Here is a 15,830-nt window from a genome sequence, read left to right as displayed (position 1 = left end):
CAGCAGAAATTTTGATCTCGCTACTGCCTGTCCTGGCAGCATCCTTTCACAGGCCTTGTCAAATGAAGTTTCATCCATCTTGGTCACCACTGAAAGGCCCCATTCCGTGGTTTCTTCCTGCAGGCCTGATGGGTACACCAAATTTATCACACGGAACTAAGCAATTTGTCTTCCACCTGTGTACATCGCTCCCTGTGGAGATGGTGACTCACGTCTTTGGTCTGGCCTGCAGTTACTGTCAGCAAGCTTCTCTTTCAGCTATCTGTGATCCAACCAGGAGCATTTGCTTACAGAGTAGTGGGAAAAAAACTGAACTTTTAAATTCAAAACAAAACAAAAAGAATACAGCTTCCTTTTCACATTAATACATCTCAAAGATTCAAAGAACTGTTCTTGCAGTACTTCAGCTTTCCTTAATTGTTATAACTTCTAAAGCCTCAGCTCCCCAAAACTAAAATCAGAGAGATGTACTAGGCAACGAGTGAAGTTTAGCAAATAAAATATGCTAGCAAAAAGACATTTTCTATTTCTCAGCCTGAAATGCTCCCAAATACCTTTTGATGTTCAAGTGCAGCTTATAAATCAAAAAAGCCTCTCTTAGGTAATTTTGTTTTCTTTAAACCACTGTTCTCAACACTTCTTAAGCATCATGCTGAAAAGATTGAAATCGTAGGGTAAGAATTTCAGTATTCCATTTTTTGTAATCTTTTTTCTTTTTCCACAAACTTGGAAAGAAGTTCAGATTCCCCTCCATATAAAACAGTAGAAAAGCAAACAGCTTCTTCCAGTGTGAATCAGCATGCTGGCTCACTTCACACACTTCTAAAGCAGCCACACACACATGCCATCAGGAGAAGGGACTGCAGCTGGCAATACCAATGCTCAGCCCAGCCCTTTCCTGCTGCAGAGCAAAGAGATCCCTTTCTGGAGGACATGCTACTCCTGCTCCCAGTCACGATGGGCACACGTGATTTTCAGGTGCTCAATTTTCAGATGCTCATCACACCACAGATCCCTCCTGCCCAGCCTCCAGTGAAAAGTTGGGCTTATTCTAACACAGGAGAGCTCTTTAACATGCTATGTCTGCAAATGCAATTTGTGCAAGGCTAAGCACCATGGACTCACACAATGGCAACAGCAATTATCAAGGATGCGTGCCTGCTGCAGAAGCAGCACATAAAAAAAAATCTTCTGGCCCTCCATTTATGACTTTACTGAGGAGCCAAAGGCCACGAAGTGCTCACAATGTTTGAAATTGCCACAAGAAACAAAAAAACTCAATCATTTTCTCCACCAGTTGAGTACCAGAATTTGTTAGACCACTCATATACTCCCAAATGAAATGAATGCTGTGGTACTTACCACCCTAGCTTAGCAGTGTGGGACTGCTGACACGTGCAAGGGAAAACAAAAATGAAACAGAAACAACCAACATGCATAGTGACCTCTCCCAAGCCACTACCAGTCCCAGTTCAAAACAGTGATGTCTGTAAGCAGAAGGATGCTGTTTGAAAAGCCTGTCATATGCACAGAAAACCTATGAAACTTTAACTTACTTGAAGAATCACTGATCACTTTCTTCCTTCCTTAAGTGACATTTTAGAAAATAATGTTTAATAATAATAATAATAAAAATTAACCAGTTCTCCATCTTCCCTAAGCAAACAGAATTAAAGTTTTTTTTGTTTGTTTGTTTGTTTTTTGTTTTTTGTTTTTTTTTTTTTTAAGTTATCATTGAAGAAGATACTGGGAAATACAAGCCAAGTGTTTCATTAACAGATAGAAAATTTAGGTCTTAGCATCACATTTTGAATAAATATAATCATAGATAAAACATTTATTTTTCCTAGTAACTTCTCTTCTCTGCCTTCCTAAAGGTGGTGATGGTCCATCTCTAAAGAAAAAAATTGAAAAAAAATCCAGACTTTACAAAAAATTTCAGCAAGAAAAAAAATATTGCAATACTCCCATTAAAGCTTCTATTAAAATCTTCACTTCTGGATTTATATACAGTTTACTATGCTCTGTCACAGAATATCCAGATTATAAACCATTAACCTCCTTCTGTGGTTATGAAAAAAAAAAGCCATGTTGTACAGTAGATTGAAAAAAAGTAACAAATATTTATTCTACCACAGGAAGAAATCCTCCTCACAAGGAGCCATGGTCTCCAGGTCTCCAACGTGCCTGCGTTCTGCTCTTTCACACTCGCATGAAAAGACTCCTAGAACTGTCATTGCTGTTTACAGATGACAACATCTTGAAGGAAGACTAGCAACCATCAAAAAGAAAAAGAAAAAGAAAAAAAAAAAAAACACGATTTGTGAGCCTGCTGTGAATTTGAATCCACACCTAAAGCAAGGCACCCTGCCATACTAAGAAGACTAGGTTTTCATATATGCTTATGCAAAGCACTTTCCAAATGTGCTATTTCCAAACCCATTATCCGGGCCTCAGGAGTAACTAGATACAAATCCACAACAGTAATTCGTTTCAAGGAAGTTGAAACACTGTGTCTGCCCAGAAAAATTAATAAGCTATTGAGGTAAAATATCAACTTCAATCTCATGAAACTGGACTGTGAATTCCAGCTAAAAAAAAAAAAAAAAAAAAGATTCACCTGCCTCTGCTACCACGTGTGCGGATGTCATCCCTCACAGCACCCGACTTCTTTCTGGATGAAGCTTCTGCCAGCTCACACTCACCCATTCAGCATTCATTAAAGAAATACACTGCTTTATTCATTTCTCTATGCCCTCTGCATCTGATGTAATGGAAACAGAGCCAGAGATCATGAGCATACCGAGTACGCCGAAGCCCATCTTTCTTTATCGCTGCTGTACTCACAGATGGAAATAACGATAAAAAAGTGACCCACGGAGCTCTTTGCACACCATCCAGAGCCGGAGAACAAAGTGACACCCCTAAAGCAAGCAGATAGCTCTCTGCAGCAGTTCACAGGCTAAGCGTGCCCCTAGCAAAAGCAGGGAATTTGTCAAGCTTGGGAGGAATAAAGATCCTTCGCATGCCGCCATGGACACTGGAGCTGACCACCGCTACAATGTTTTTCTGCCCTCTGGCTCTTCATCTGCATGCTGTCCAAGAGGACCTCCACAGCACCAGCTGTGGGAAGGTGGCAGCCAGCACACCCTGACACCCAGCTCCATCCCCACTCCCTCCCCTATAACAAGACATCATTCCCAGCTTCTGTCTGGTTGGCTCTCATACAGCCACGATACATCTCTTACAGCCCCCACATAAACACTTTGATATGTGCACTGATGGACTCTGTGAATCTCTGCTGAAAGAGGGCTCACTTGCATCTTCTAGTGCACGCATGGTTTGGTTATCACCCTTACAACACAAGTTATTTTCTTACCATCTCAAAAGTTTTAGACTCCTTCCCTGAAGAAAATGGACAGAAGTCTCTGATTTAACACCGCAGGGTTCTTAAGAAAGCGATAAGGACTGACAAGTAATGACCTGCAGACACAAGTGAGTTGAGATGAAATACCAGACCCTGACCCTTACCAAACTTGCAGATGAGCTTTTGGGAGACACACTCGGACATCAGACATGCACGTAGACACTTAGGAATTTGCTGCTGTGGGGCACCACACATTAACCAGGGTTAAACCTGGGGAGTAAAGGTTATACTTAAGGACTTAAACTTCAAAGCTAAGGCAGAACATGTTGCATCACTCAGCTGTGTGAGATGACTAAGGTGAAACTGAACCATGGAACGGGTGCCCCTTCAAAAGGCAAAGCCCTTAGAGTTACAGAAGCCATGGCAAGAGCTAAACTATGATGGCAAAATATTTTCAGAAAGTTTAAAACATTTGATGAAGAATAAACCAACACCTTTGCTAACAACAGAAAGATGCAAAATGTAACTGTATGTAACGTGAAGTCACTGTCATTATTTGCTTATATTAATGCTGGCTATTTAAATCTGCAGATCTGTCTGCACAGCCAGCTCTGTATAGTAAGAGCTCTTACACACACAAGAACCCCACAGTAAGAAATGTAATTTACTAATATAAAGTAGAAACTGGGGGGATGTTCACAATACTGACCTCCATATTACTTCTGTGCAGACAAGGTTCAAGATTAGCAGTAGAAGTTGCTTGAGAAGTGAGGAGTAACATTTAAAAAAGAAACTTGGCAAAAATTTCAGTCACGAATTAAAGCTGGAAAAATTATCCCATTGTCTATTTTTCAAGCCATCAAGTGCAAGTGCCAAATACTTTCTTGATTTACGTCACTAGCTGTCAGTGTCAGAAACTTAAAACTTTCCCAGTTTGCAAAGGCAAACCTCATAATGCTGCATCGATATTAATGATTTAATTTTAATATGTAATACTTATCCTATTATCTTGTCTATATGCAAGCACTTTTTATAGTACTTGATGTAAACTACCAAGAACGAAGGAATAAATTCAGAACTCTTTTCTCTTCTGAAATTACATGCCTGTACCAAAGTTCCCCAAATACTGCCTAAATACTCAGGTCCTCCTCCTTAATTTTTTGTTCTATATATGGCTTTGTATGTAACAGACATTACATTAATCTGCACTCTCCAAAACCACTAGAACAAGTCAAACACAATTTTATCTGAATGGGGAAACAGAATTCACTCAGCTAAATGCATGCTGTTTTCTAGATTTCACGAAGCAAAATTGCATCCCAAAATGGATTAATACCCTAGGCTAATACCCTACATAACAGCAGCTGAACATTTCAGAAGCTCATGCCACAAAATATTAAAACTTTTCACTTGCATTCGACTGTACATTGCTTTAACCCCAATCTAAACTGAGTATTCTCTGTAAGATACTCAGTTACAGAGCCTTATGTGAAAGTTTACCATTCCACCCCACAGATAACATGCCTCAGCCCTTACTTGTCCTAATATATGAACCTTGGCAACTCTTCCTAGCAAGCTCACTCAAGTCAGAGTTCCTGAAAATTAAGTTGCTCTACTTATTACAAACAAACAAAAAAGAAACAATACTGAAATGGGTATATGTCAGCTCTATAAAATACCATGTTTAACTCTAGCTGTACACAAGCTTCATCTATTTTATAATCTAATATCCAGCGTCATTTTCTCTAGTTAAATTGAAAAATTAGTGGAAAAAATAGGTAGTTTCTGCAGCAGCAAGTCAAATGACAAAGGGCATTTGTGCAGCATAAGAATAACACTGAGTTCATTACAAGTTTACTTAAAGTCAACTTGAATTAAAAGGATTTTTATTTTTAATAGAAGGGACTGGCCCTTAATGAGGCCTCACAGCTAGTCTCAAAATAGTCTGATGAGAAATAATATCAGGAAAAAAAAAAAGAACTGAACCCAAGAAAAATACAAAGTCCAAAGTTTGCAGAACAATTACTGACTTTCTGCATTTCGCCATTTGTATGTTAGAGACACAGAATGGGTTAAAAGCATATGAGCTTTTTGCATCCCTAAGGTAGCTTTTTTAGTATAATCTAGAGTTTGTTTACAGAACAATGTATATCCAGTTTTCTTTTATGATCCTAGAAGAACTTATTTTTGTAAAATAAAGGTCCTACTTCATCAGTGTTGCTGGAAGTGTTCAAGTTTGTACCCTGTTTTGTCCAACACCATTCTTAGCTCTTTACGAGTACCCTCTTTTTATTCTAAATTCATTTTGCATTTCTCCATGGATCCCCCTTCAGATGTCAATAAAAAAAAAATAATATTTTGTAATGCGTCCCTTTAAAAAACCTGCAATGCCTTGCTGCACAAGGGAACGCTCCATAACTGAGTCACCTCTTTGGATTTGCCTATCTGTGTGACTCAGTTTTGTCCTTCCTTCTTCCTCATGCAACAGGAAGTCTGTGATGAAAGTAGAAGGCCTTCAAGAGACAAAAGCCTGATGCCACAGAACACTGTTAAGAAAGGCCTTTTTTAAAACACTTTCAACCTGAAGCCTAAGGTCTGAGAAAAGCACAAAGACGCTTCAAGCTTGTAACAGTAAGGTAGCGGAGCTCCCTCTATTGAATTAGCTGCCAAAAATCTCTTCAATTTAAAAGAACTGAACTATGGGCAGTGTTTTATTTTAAAAGAAATAGAAAACTCCACCACCACAAGACTCCAGCTATGACAGCTAGGACTCGCCTATCAGATAGGCATGCTGTGGGACAGAGCTACCCAGGGGCAGTGACACAGCCAACATTCAGAGCACCCAATGCGTGCCAAAATGCCACCAATACCCCAGGAATCCAAACCTGGAGATTCCTGCATTCCACAAGACCTCAGGAAATGCTTAATTCTTTACCAGTGTTTGAGCACTTTCCCTTAGGGCTCAGATTGCCATGACTAGTATCCACTGGGAAATTCTACAGGTTGGACTACTGCAGCAAACAATGCAACACATGAAAGCTGCTGAAGCATTTGCAGTTTTCCTTCCACAATAAGAGGTTAACTATACCTAGTATGACCTAATTGAAAACAGATGATACCAGATACACAGACTGTGGAAACACTCATTAAATCACTGACTGCACTTTTTGCTTGTTATCAGGGAAACAGCTTAGTACTTCCATTGGTATTGAAAGCACTTCAAATGCTTTCTAACCAAACATTACAGAACTGTTCTAACCCCTGATAACCTCCAAAAATCATACCCTAAAGCTGCATGCACTCTTCATCTCCTGTTTTATCAATTTCTCCCTTTTTTCCTCCCCAAAAAAGGCATATTTCTTATCAACATTAAAAAAATACCAGCTCAGTAGAAAGAGGAGTTGTTTTAATAAATAAATACTTATTTGCCTTTCTAGAGACCTGTATCTATGATAAGAAAGGCAATTTTATCTCAAGCTAGGCAGATATTCCTCAAACGAGCCACCACCTTAGAGCAGTGGATTAACATCCACTGGGGTAGGATTGACTGTGATTCAAACCACCCTCAACAAAACACATTGGAAAAGAAGAAAACCAAGCAACAAAAAAAAATCAGGAAAAAAAAAAAAAAGGATAGAAACTTGATCTGATTGCTGCCAGCAGCGGATTGTCAGCACACTAGCTGTGCTTCGATCTCTTATATAAGAGATGAGATTCATTTTCAAGCATATTAGAGACAGAAACGTACAGCCTCCTTTAATATTCCTACTGTTCTTAATAGGGAGAAGATACCAAGATAAAGAATGTGTAGGTCAAAGCCTTGTCTTCAGGGAAGATAATTTCAAATCAAGGGGAGTGTTCAAATCAAATGAACTAATGTTCACTTTTCCCTGGAAAAAAATCACGTTCTGCTCGAGTCAATTCTAATTATCACCCCACAGCATTTACAATTCTTGAAGATCCTCTCGTTTGAGCATTGGTGCATGGAAGCATAACTATTTTTCTTGAAAGCAGAGGAGCTCAGGAGAAACCAGCGTGTTGCAACAGGTGCTCAATTCTCTTACAGGCGCAGCCTTACAGTTTACATACATCTTCTATTAAAAAAATGCATTACCAAAATAAAGAGCTATCGACCGGCCAACCCAGAGGAACCTTGAGGAGCACTGAACAGAGATCATGGGGTTTATGTACAGCCGTATCTCTCAAAAGCCGGTACATAAAGTCTAGCCACATATCAGTCTCCAGAAGTGAACAAGACCATACTAAAAAAAAACATTAGTGAAGTGAAAACACAGTTTCCACAGTCAAATAAATAAGTGGCATGAAACAGCAGTGGAACAACAGCACTGCAAACCAGACCCAGAGCCAGCCTACCTCTGAGTATCGTGATTATGGTCATACAGTGCAGGTCACAAAAAAAGGGAGATTGAATATTAATCATCAAGTCTCAGGAAATTCAGTTATGAGTTGGAGCTACTACAAAGTCAACTCATTCGGTCTCTCAACTATAAATGGGTTCAAAGTGCATCCAGACAGGCCTGGCTCCCCCACAGCCAGCTCTCTGCATTGCCATCTGTTTTTGTTTCACTACAGGCCCAATAATCAGCCCCAAATCACTCCAACTGTGCAAAAAAAATAAAAAATAAAAAATACTCTCTATGAAGTCCCCATGGTAGTAATCTAATAAAATCCCATGGTGGTGGAACGTGGTATGGCTGGTAAGCACATTAAAACTATTGCCACTACAGTAATCCTTGTTTTTACATTAGGTCCTTTGGTACCACGTGTTAAAAGATATGACATTTGGGAAATCTGCAGCGAGCAATCAACAGCACAAGACTACAAACCACATTACAGAAGTAGGGTATCTGTAAGAAAAAGGAGAAGATAGGCTTATCCTGATTGCACAGATGTAATTTGCATTATGTAAAGTAATGGCATTTTCTTCATTTTCCCCTTCATGCGTCAGCTTGCACAGATATTAGAGATTCAGTTCCTCCAAACTTTCAGATGGAGATAAGCCAAGAAATAGTTTTAGTTCTAGAATTAAGACAACTGAAACTGTTTTCCCTGGGGTTACAGGTTAGCATCCTAGGTTACTTTCACTAAAGAGAATGGAAGGTACTGTAACTAGGGGTATTACTTCTTGCACAGATTGGGAGGTGGAAATAAGCTATCTTGGCATTAAATATGACTTACCACAGAGGTATTTATCCCATGAACATAACAAAATGTATTTTTTCCAGTTAAAAAAAAAATAAAAAAAAAAATCAATGGGCTGAGTCCTTTAAGGAGCTGAAGAATTTAGTTTCATTCAGTCTGAAACTTCAAAGATCTCCAGACCTGGATGATTTCTATTGTTGCTTTCTGCCTTATGGGAAATGCTAGAAAACCAGCAGACAAGGGGACAGCACAAGAAGAAAAGAACATATGTTGCAAGACTTTTCTAGGATATACTTACCAAAAGAAGAAACAAAAGGTTTTATAAACAAGTCAAACACTTCCCAAAACATATGATTTAACAACTCCTAGCTCACTTAAAAACAAGTCTGTTTGTGTACTGGACTACAGAAACAGCGTATCAAAATAAATATGTACCAAACACGGTATGGAGGTTTCCTGACCCCAGTGTCGGTAAAGTCATGTGAACTCCAGATCTTAGTACAGAAAAACCGGTTTCCTTAGATCAACATCATGCCAGATATACCAGGAGAAAGGGAGGGGAAAAAAAAAAAAGAGGCAGGAGTGAGAACACAGTAAGCATCCTGCAAATGAAGAGACTACATACTGCAGTCTTACTACCATTACACAATACAGTAGTATGCAACCAATCTTTAGTAACAGGACACGAAACGAGAGACTCATCCTTATAATTATCATCCACTAGAAAGCAGGAGGGAGGAGGAAGCATCACAGAGATTGTGGTTAGCTCTTGATTAAGAGTTGACTTTTTCCACATACAGTCATCTTCTCCAGAAGAGCCAGAGATTTTAATTGGTGTTCTTATTTAGTCTGACCTACAGTTGGACTCCTGGCACCAAACCAGGACTTGGACCACCTCTCTTTTTTTAAATGGAGATCTACCTAGGCAGTATATTCTGAGATGAAAACCTCAATGTTTCTTATAGGAAGTCCCAGCCAGCCTAAGTATTGCTGGAGAAACCTACACTTGATGCACGCCAACTTTTAATATGCTTTTAATATCTTACCTATTGCTTTCCATATGCAAACCTGAAACGGAACTGCCAAAAAGCCAAACGTAGTGATAGAGTAACATATCCAGAATTTGTGGTGAATGACAGCAAATCAGAGTGAAACAGCTGAGATAGAAAGAGATACAGAGTAATACCAAAAATCTTTTGGAAGATAATATGTTTAAGTATCTTTTGTCCTCCGCACACGAGAACTAGAGGCTCAAATCAGTTTTCCCTGCACTTGCAGTATGGCTGGGAAAGTTTCTAAGCTGGGGTGGGGCTGTTTTCTGCCCCTGTGTATCTGCCTGCATTGTGATCAGTTAGCCCGAGCTTCTCATTGAGAGGGCAAGGAAGAAACGAAGGGCAGAGAGAGCTAGGTTTGCCTAGGGAAACGGTTTATCTCTAACCTATTTATGTAATAATAGCCGGTCAAGTTCCATTTTTTATAGACCTCCATCAATGCAGCCCTTGAGGTGAAGTATTTTTATGATTCAGGTTTCCTTCAGCAGGGAAATGTAGACAGCCACCCAGTCAGCAGGATCATTTCTTATTTACGTTAGCGGAAAGTGGGACAAAACTCTCTACAGGGGACACGTCTTGCTGCTCAGCTGTGGTGCTTATCTCTCAGGATGCTCCGCATGCCTCTAAAATGTCATGAAACGCACAATCCTTCCTGAAGAGTTTCTCTACATCACAGAAATCGGCATTCACCGTACTCTGCCACTGAGACTTACATATGTAAGTCTCACGGTGATTATACGCTGCAATGCCAAGGCAAAAACCCAGCACAACAGCTCGACGTATCGCTTACGTCTCTCCTACTGCTGCTGGGTCTGTTTGGAGCTTTTATTTAAAACTACTCTAATAGAAATTAAAGCTTTGGCAGCCTCGCTACGCTGGCGTAGCTGGTTTCCTACTTACCCAAAGCTCGCACTAAACAAACGCAATTACAGCGGTGGAGGAAAAGGGCTCCTAAAGGGCTGCTCTGCGGTGCGCTGAGGACACGCTGCCTGCACACGGCCAGCCGGAGAGCACGTAGTACCACGGCAGGGGCCGGGAGCGTGGAGAAAAAAAAAAAAAAAAGGAAAAGAAAAAAAAAAAAAAAAAGCCAACTCCAAGCCCTGTGCAAAGCCCGAGCCCTCGCAACAGCCGGCACATCCAGGCAGAGGCACCCCTAGAGCAATGCAGAGCGCTACCACGGGCTGCCGCTCTTTCTACAGGAATAAGCCAGCCGGCTCTCCACGGCGAATGCAGAACTCCTCACTTCGCGGCTTCTCCCTCTCCCTCAGACTTTCACACTCTCGGCATTTCCGAAATCAAAGAATAAAAATAAACGCAGCCGACGGGCGCCCCGGCCGCCAAACCGCTCCCCGAGCGACCCCCGCAGGGGGAGGTCGAGGTCCCCTCGGGCAAGCCTCCGGGAGGCTCCCACCCCTCGGAGGTTTTTGGGGCGGAGAAGGGGGTCGGGGAGCGGGGAGAGGAGCCGGGCTGCCCCCCGAGCTAGCGGCCGCCCGAGGTGGCGTCTCACCTGGCGGCAGGCAGAGGGCTCCGAGCAGCAGGAGGAGGCTGAGCAGCGGGCGGAGGCTGCGGGAGGCGCGGGGCTCCATCATCCCGCCTGCCCGCCGCGGGACCGGAGGGTGAGGAGGAGGAGGAGGAGGAGGAGGAAGAAGAGGAGGCGGCCTTCTTCCCTCCCGCCGCCCAGCACGGAGGCAGCTTGAGCCGCGGCGAGGCTGGGAGGGAAGGAGGGAGGCTCGGTGGAGTCCCGGGAGCCGAGGAGGGCTCGGAGCAGCGAGCGGCTCGGCGGCGGGGCAGGTGGCGGCAGCCGAGCGGCGCTCCAGGACTGAGAGCGGAGGCCGGGAGGAGGAGCCCGGCCTCGGCGCCTCCCCGAGCCGGCCCCCCCGGGGAGGAGAGGGGAGGGCTCGGCTGCCAGACCCCCCGAAGCCGGGCGGGGAGGTGCTGCCGAGATGTGGTACGCGGGGAAAGGAGGGAGCTCTCCTGCGCGCTGCTGGGGTTTGTCCGCCGCTTCTGCGGAAAGCGAGGAGCTGGGGGCTGTGCCGGGCTGGGCTGGGCTGGGCTGTGCTGCCTTCTGGCTCGGCTGCCACAGCTAAACGGCGGTGCGGCGGAGAGCTGGGAGAGGGGAAGGGAGAAAGGGGGAAATAAGCGCCCTGCGGGCACCCGCTGCCTCTCCTCGGCTCGCCAAGCACCTGCAGCAGCCCCAGCCGGCGTCTGAAGCGAGCCCGCAGCCTGCCCGGCACCTACCAGGGTGATTAATGCACGGCATGCGGCCGGCCCCCGGGGACTTTCTGCTAGTGAAACCCAAAGTGACGAGAGCCCTGACTCGCTTCGCCATGTGACGCTGCGAACTTTTAGACAGGAACTTCCCCCCAGAGTCCTGGAAATCAAAGGCGAGCAGTTTATTCTGCAAATGCGTTTGCTCTTCCCAAAGCGATTTTCACGATGACTAAAAACTAAGAGCGCTCACCAGGGCACAGGGAAGGTTTAAATGAGCACAGCCTGTGCGTTTTTTATTCCTCGCGTACTGCACTTGTTTCCAGTAAAATGGGGTAAGGATGTTTCACTTGAAGTCTAAACCACTGCCTTCAGTTCACATCGTCCTTCTGTCCTTCCACATTACCAGTACTAGCTTTCGTGTTTCTAAGTCATGCCACACAATCAGTTTAAAAAGTATTTTACTTTCTATATTTGCTGCTCATCAAGCTCTGCCATCCTTTGTTTTCTGAGGAGATTTCTCTCAATGAGCATTTTACTAAGCAGATTACAAAAAATACTACTTTTAAGATCAAGAATTTTTTTGTCTTCCTTTTAAAGCTGCTTTCGATTTCCAGTTCAGGGCTGGTTTTTTTTGTTTGTTTGTTTGTTTTCTTCCTTTTTTTTTCTTGTACATTTAAAAGCAGTGCTGAGTACTGATTAGTAGGGATATTCAGTAATTTTATTGCTGTAGAGCCTGGAGACCCCTCAAAATCTTGAGAGGCATTGTACAGAATTACCTTGAGGTGTTCACCTAATCTAGTTCAAAGTTGTTTTTCTCTTGTTTTCTAACTTCTAGTATGTGCTGGTTTAGCAACAGCTCAGGCTCCATTACACGTTAAGGGCCTAACCCTGCCTTCTTTATTGATATGGACAAGCCTGTTAAAGCCAGTTGGATTGTGGATGGGAGAAAAGATTGAAAAGTCAAACTCTAAAAATGATCCGAATGCAAGCAGCAAAAGAAGAGGAGAGGGCTTGTAGGCCAGAATAATGGTGCACTTAGTGTATGTTTTGTTTTGAGCATGACAATAGTGAGTTCAATTTGTCAGGATCAAACAAATACATGGATTGCTTTGCAGGATTAGAGAAGTAAATAATGCCCAAGCACCTTGTTTTTAAAGCAGATGACTAACAGTTCTCTCATTTGCATCAAAATAACAAATAGTGTATGTTTTCTATCAGTGGGAGAAAGGATGAGGAAATCTTTGTGAATGTAGCAAATAATTTCCAGTGGCACGGTGCAGAGACTAGAAGGTGAGCTACAGAACTGTGTCTTTCAAACAGCCAGAACTTACAGTGTCATTTTACAATTTATGCTTATGATAATGTTCAAAAAAATATATATATCTTTGATGACTCTTCTGCTCTCATGTCAATTCTGAATGTGTTGTTAAAAGTCTGTAAGAAATATGAGAAATGCGGAAGATAACATTATGGGTGTAATACTTGAAATCAGAAGCATGATTTGTTTCGGGTTTCCCTCACTACTTTGTCATTTCTCTTCAAAGCTGTTTCTACCTTTCATTTGAAAGGAGCTCTTTGAATTCTGAGTAAATAGAAAACATCTCAAGCTCAGATTACTCAAATGTTTTGATAACTTTGCAGGAATTTAAATGTGATTAGAAATTTTCAAGATAATTATTAAAGATATCTTTATGTGCTATGTCATTTAAACTGTCCTCAATACTGAGATTTGTAATTAATTCCTTTAATGTCTATTGGGCTGACAGAATATAGGTTTGTTTTTTTTTTACAATTTATTTTCTTAGGGCATGCTCCTGTTCCCACTGAAGTTAATGGGAGTATGAGTGAGTCACTGATCTCTTGGAAAAACAGCAACTTCCTGGCTTTACTGTCCAAAGTAAACATTTTTTTGAAGGAGTTAAAACAGTTACTAGTATATATATATATGTATATTTTTTTTTCTTCTGTAGAAAATAACACTGTGTTTCAAAAGCACTAATAATAAAAAAAAAGCTCTTTGATATATGCTTAATCCTATCAAACCATAGATTTTGTATTTATGTGACAGAGTGGATTAAAAATGTAATCCATTAATAATAGATCACGCATCATAGCAATGAGTTTTTGCTGAGCGGATATACCATTTTCCATTTCCAATGTATGTGTAACGTATGTTCCTTTGGGAGCAAATTCCTAGCACTAATAGTACAGAATATTGTCAACTAGAGCAATACTTGAGACACCTGGTAATTTAATCCATTGTTAATACCGAGTGAGTAAACTTTAGTATTGGGTGGTTGTTAACATCATGACAATGAAGCAGTACATGCTATTTTGGCTCAGCGTTCAGCGGTGTGTTCTGCAAAATGGAAGTCTTATATTGTTGAAATTGTCCCTGAGCCTTAAGCAGCCACCAAATGCAATGTCCAGCCTTGTGTTTCTGTAAGTTTAGTTCAGTTAGTTTAACTGGATGCTGTTAAATTAGAGGTATTACTTCAGGAGATACATATATACATATGGGTCTTGTCATTTGTGTTGGTACTCATTGCAACATTTTTTTTTAACCAATAATTAAACACAAATGTAACCTATGCTGCCAGTTACAACACTGCTAAAGGCAGCTGCTGTCAGTGAATGATCTGGGATTTGGGCCACATTTTTTATGACAGCTGGGAAATCCACAAGGTGCTTCTTGCTCCCTTAGGCACCCGAGTACCTTTACACACCAGGCTCTGCAAATCTCAGCCAAAGCACGTTGAAGTTGAGTGCAGGCTTTCTGATGACTTTGCTTGATTAAGGGATGAGCCCTGGTAGATCAGTCTTGTTTGTCAAGAGTTATTCTGCATTGCTCAGTATCAGCACATTAGGATAACTGATAGCAAAGTCAGTCCAAACTAGATGAACTAACTGTGTGTGGTAGAGAGTGTCTTTGGGTTGTAAGGTGTTTCAAACAAAGTGCAGGATGCAAGTAGAAAATGGACTAAAACCAGACTGGTGCTAATGATCAACTGTGGCCAATCTTAGCACAGGACAAAGTTTACTGACCAGGGTTTGAGCAAGAATCTGCAGATTTAGCTGACTTGGATCAAAGTAAATGAGACACAGATATTTGGACTGAATGAATAAATAAACAAACAAACCTAACCTAAATTGCAGTGGAATAATAGTTGGAATCTGTGTTTCCAATATTTCTTCACTGCAGAAATGATCCCACTCAAAACAATCAGCAAATGGCTGACAGTATTGTTATTATAGTCATCAGCATAGCAATTAGGCTTCGGAAACAAATTTATTTTCCTATTATCCATGTCCAATGCACCTGTTTTTACATAATTTAACTAAAGGACCAGTACTGTACAAACATTCATTAAAATGGTATTACACTTACATTATATACAAAATATCCAGAATGCCTTCAGCTGAGACAGTTTTCAGAAAACATGAGTGAGAGGTGGGAGGAAGATATTTGAAGAATCAGTGGTGATTACTGTCTTTAAAAGTTTGTGATTTGCCTTTAAAAAAAAAAAAAAAAAAAAGAAAGAAAAAAAGAAAGGAATAAAAGAAAAATACCAGCTTAGAAGCAGCTCTTGTGCACAAGAAGTATAAGTAGAGCCCAAGTGGCTTGACATGTTAACTAAGAAGTTCATAAAGAACAAAACCAATCCAGTTCTTCAAGTTGCAGCAGTATATATCAACTTTGGTGCCCACCTTCTCACCTTTTACAAAATCTTCTTGCAATTCCCTTTTCCTCAGTCTTCTTTAAAACAGGTTTGAGGCAGGTAAAAGTGAGCAGTTTTCAGGTCTCTTTTTTCATTGTAAAAGGCGCTCTAGAGAGTGAAGAATTGTAAGAATTGTTTTTGTATGAAAATCCCATAGCATACACAACAGCACATGTGAAGCATAGCTCTGATAATGTATCAGAGATGTTATATAGCTGTAATACAAAGAATCAGATTGCTAACACTGCTAAAATGGTTACTCTGTGTTCCCACATTTTCAGCATCCACGGGGCCAAATTCTGTGACTTTCCATGCCTT

At 41.4% G+C, this 15,830-nt stretch overlaps 1 protein-coding gene across 2 annotated transcripts in view; it reads right to left on the bottom strand.

The window, feature by feature from the left end:
• Positions 1-11,380, bottom strand: part of ALCAM (activated leukocyte cell adhesion molecule) — a 114,625-nt gene extending 103,245 nt beyond the window's left edge. The window contains exon 1 of one of the 2 annotated variants that reach the window (XM_032185135.1): positions 11,090-11,380. In XM_032185135.1, coding sequence (XP_032041026.1) covers positions 11,090-11,171 — 82 coding nt within the window. In that variant the 5' untranslated portion in view covers positions 11,172-11,380. Of the gene's footprint in view, positions 1-2,803; positions 2,839-11,089 lie in introns of those variants that run through there. The other variant, XM_032185141.1, reaches the window with a different exon arrangement.
• Positions 11,381-15,830: the final 4,450 nt, after the last annotated feature.

Source organism: Aythya fuligula, chromosome 1, assembly GCF_009819795.1.
Source record: "Aythya fuligula isolate bAytFul2 chromosome 1, bAytFul2.pri, whole genome shotgun sequence".
Classification (NCBI taxonomy): domain Eukaryota; kingdom Metazoa; phylum Chordata; class Aves; order Anseriformes; family Anatidae; genus Aythya; species Aythya fuligula.
Note: the sequence above shows the minus strand (reverse complement) of the source record. Positions and strands in the feature narration are given on the sequence as shown.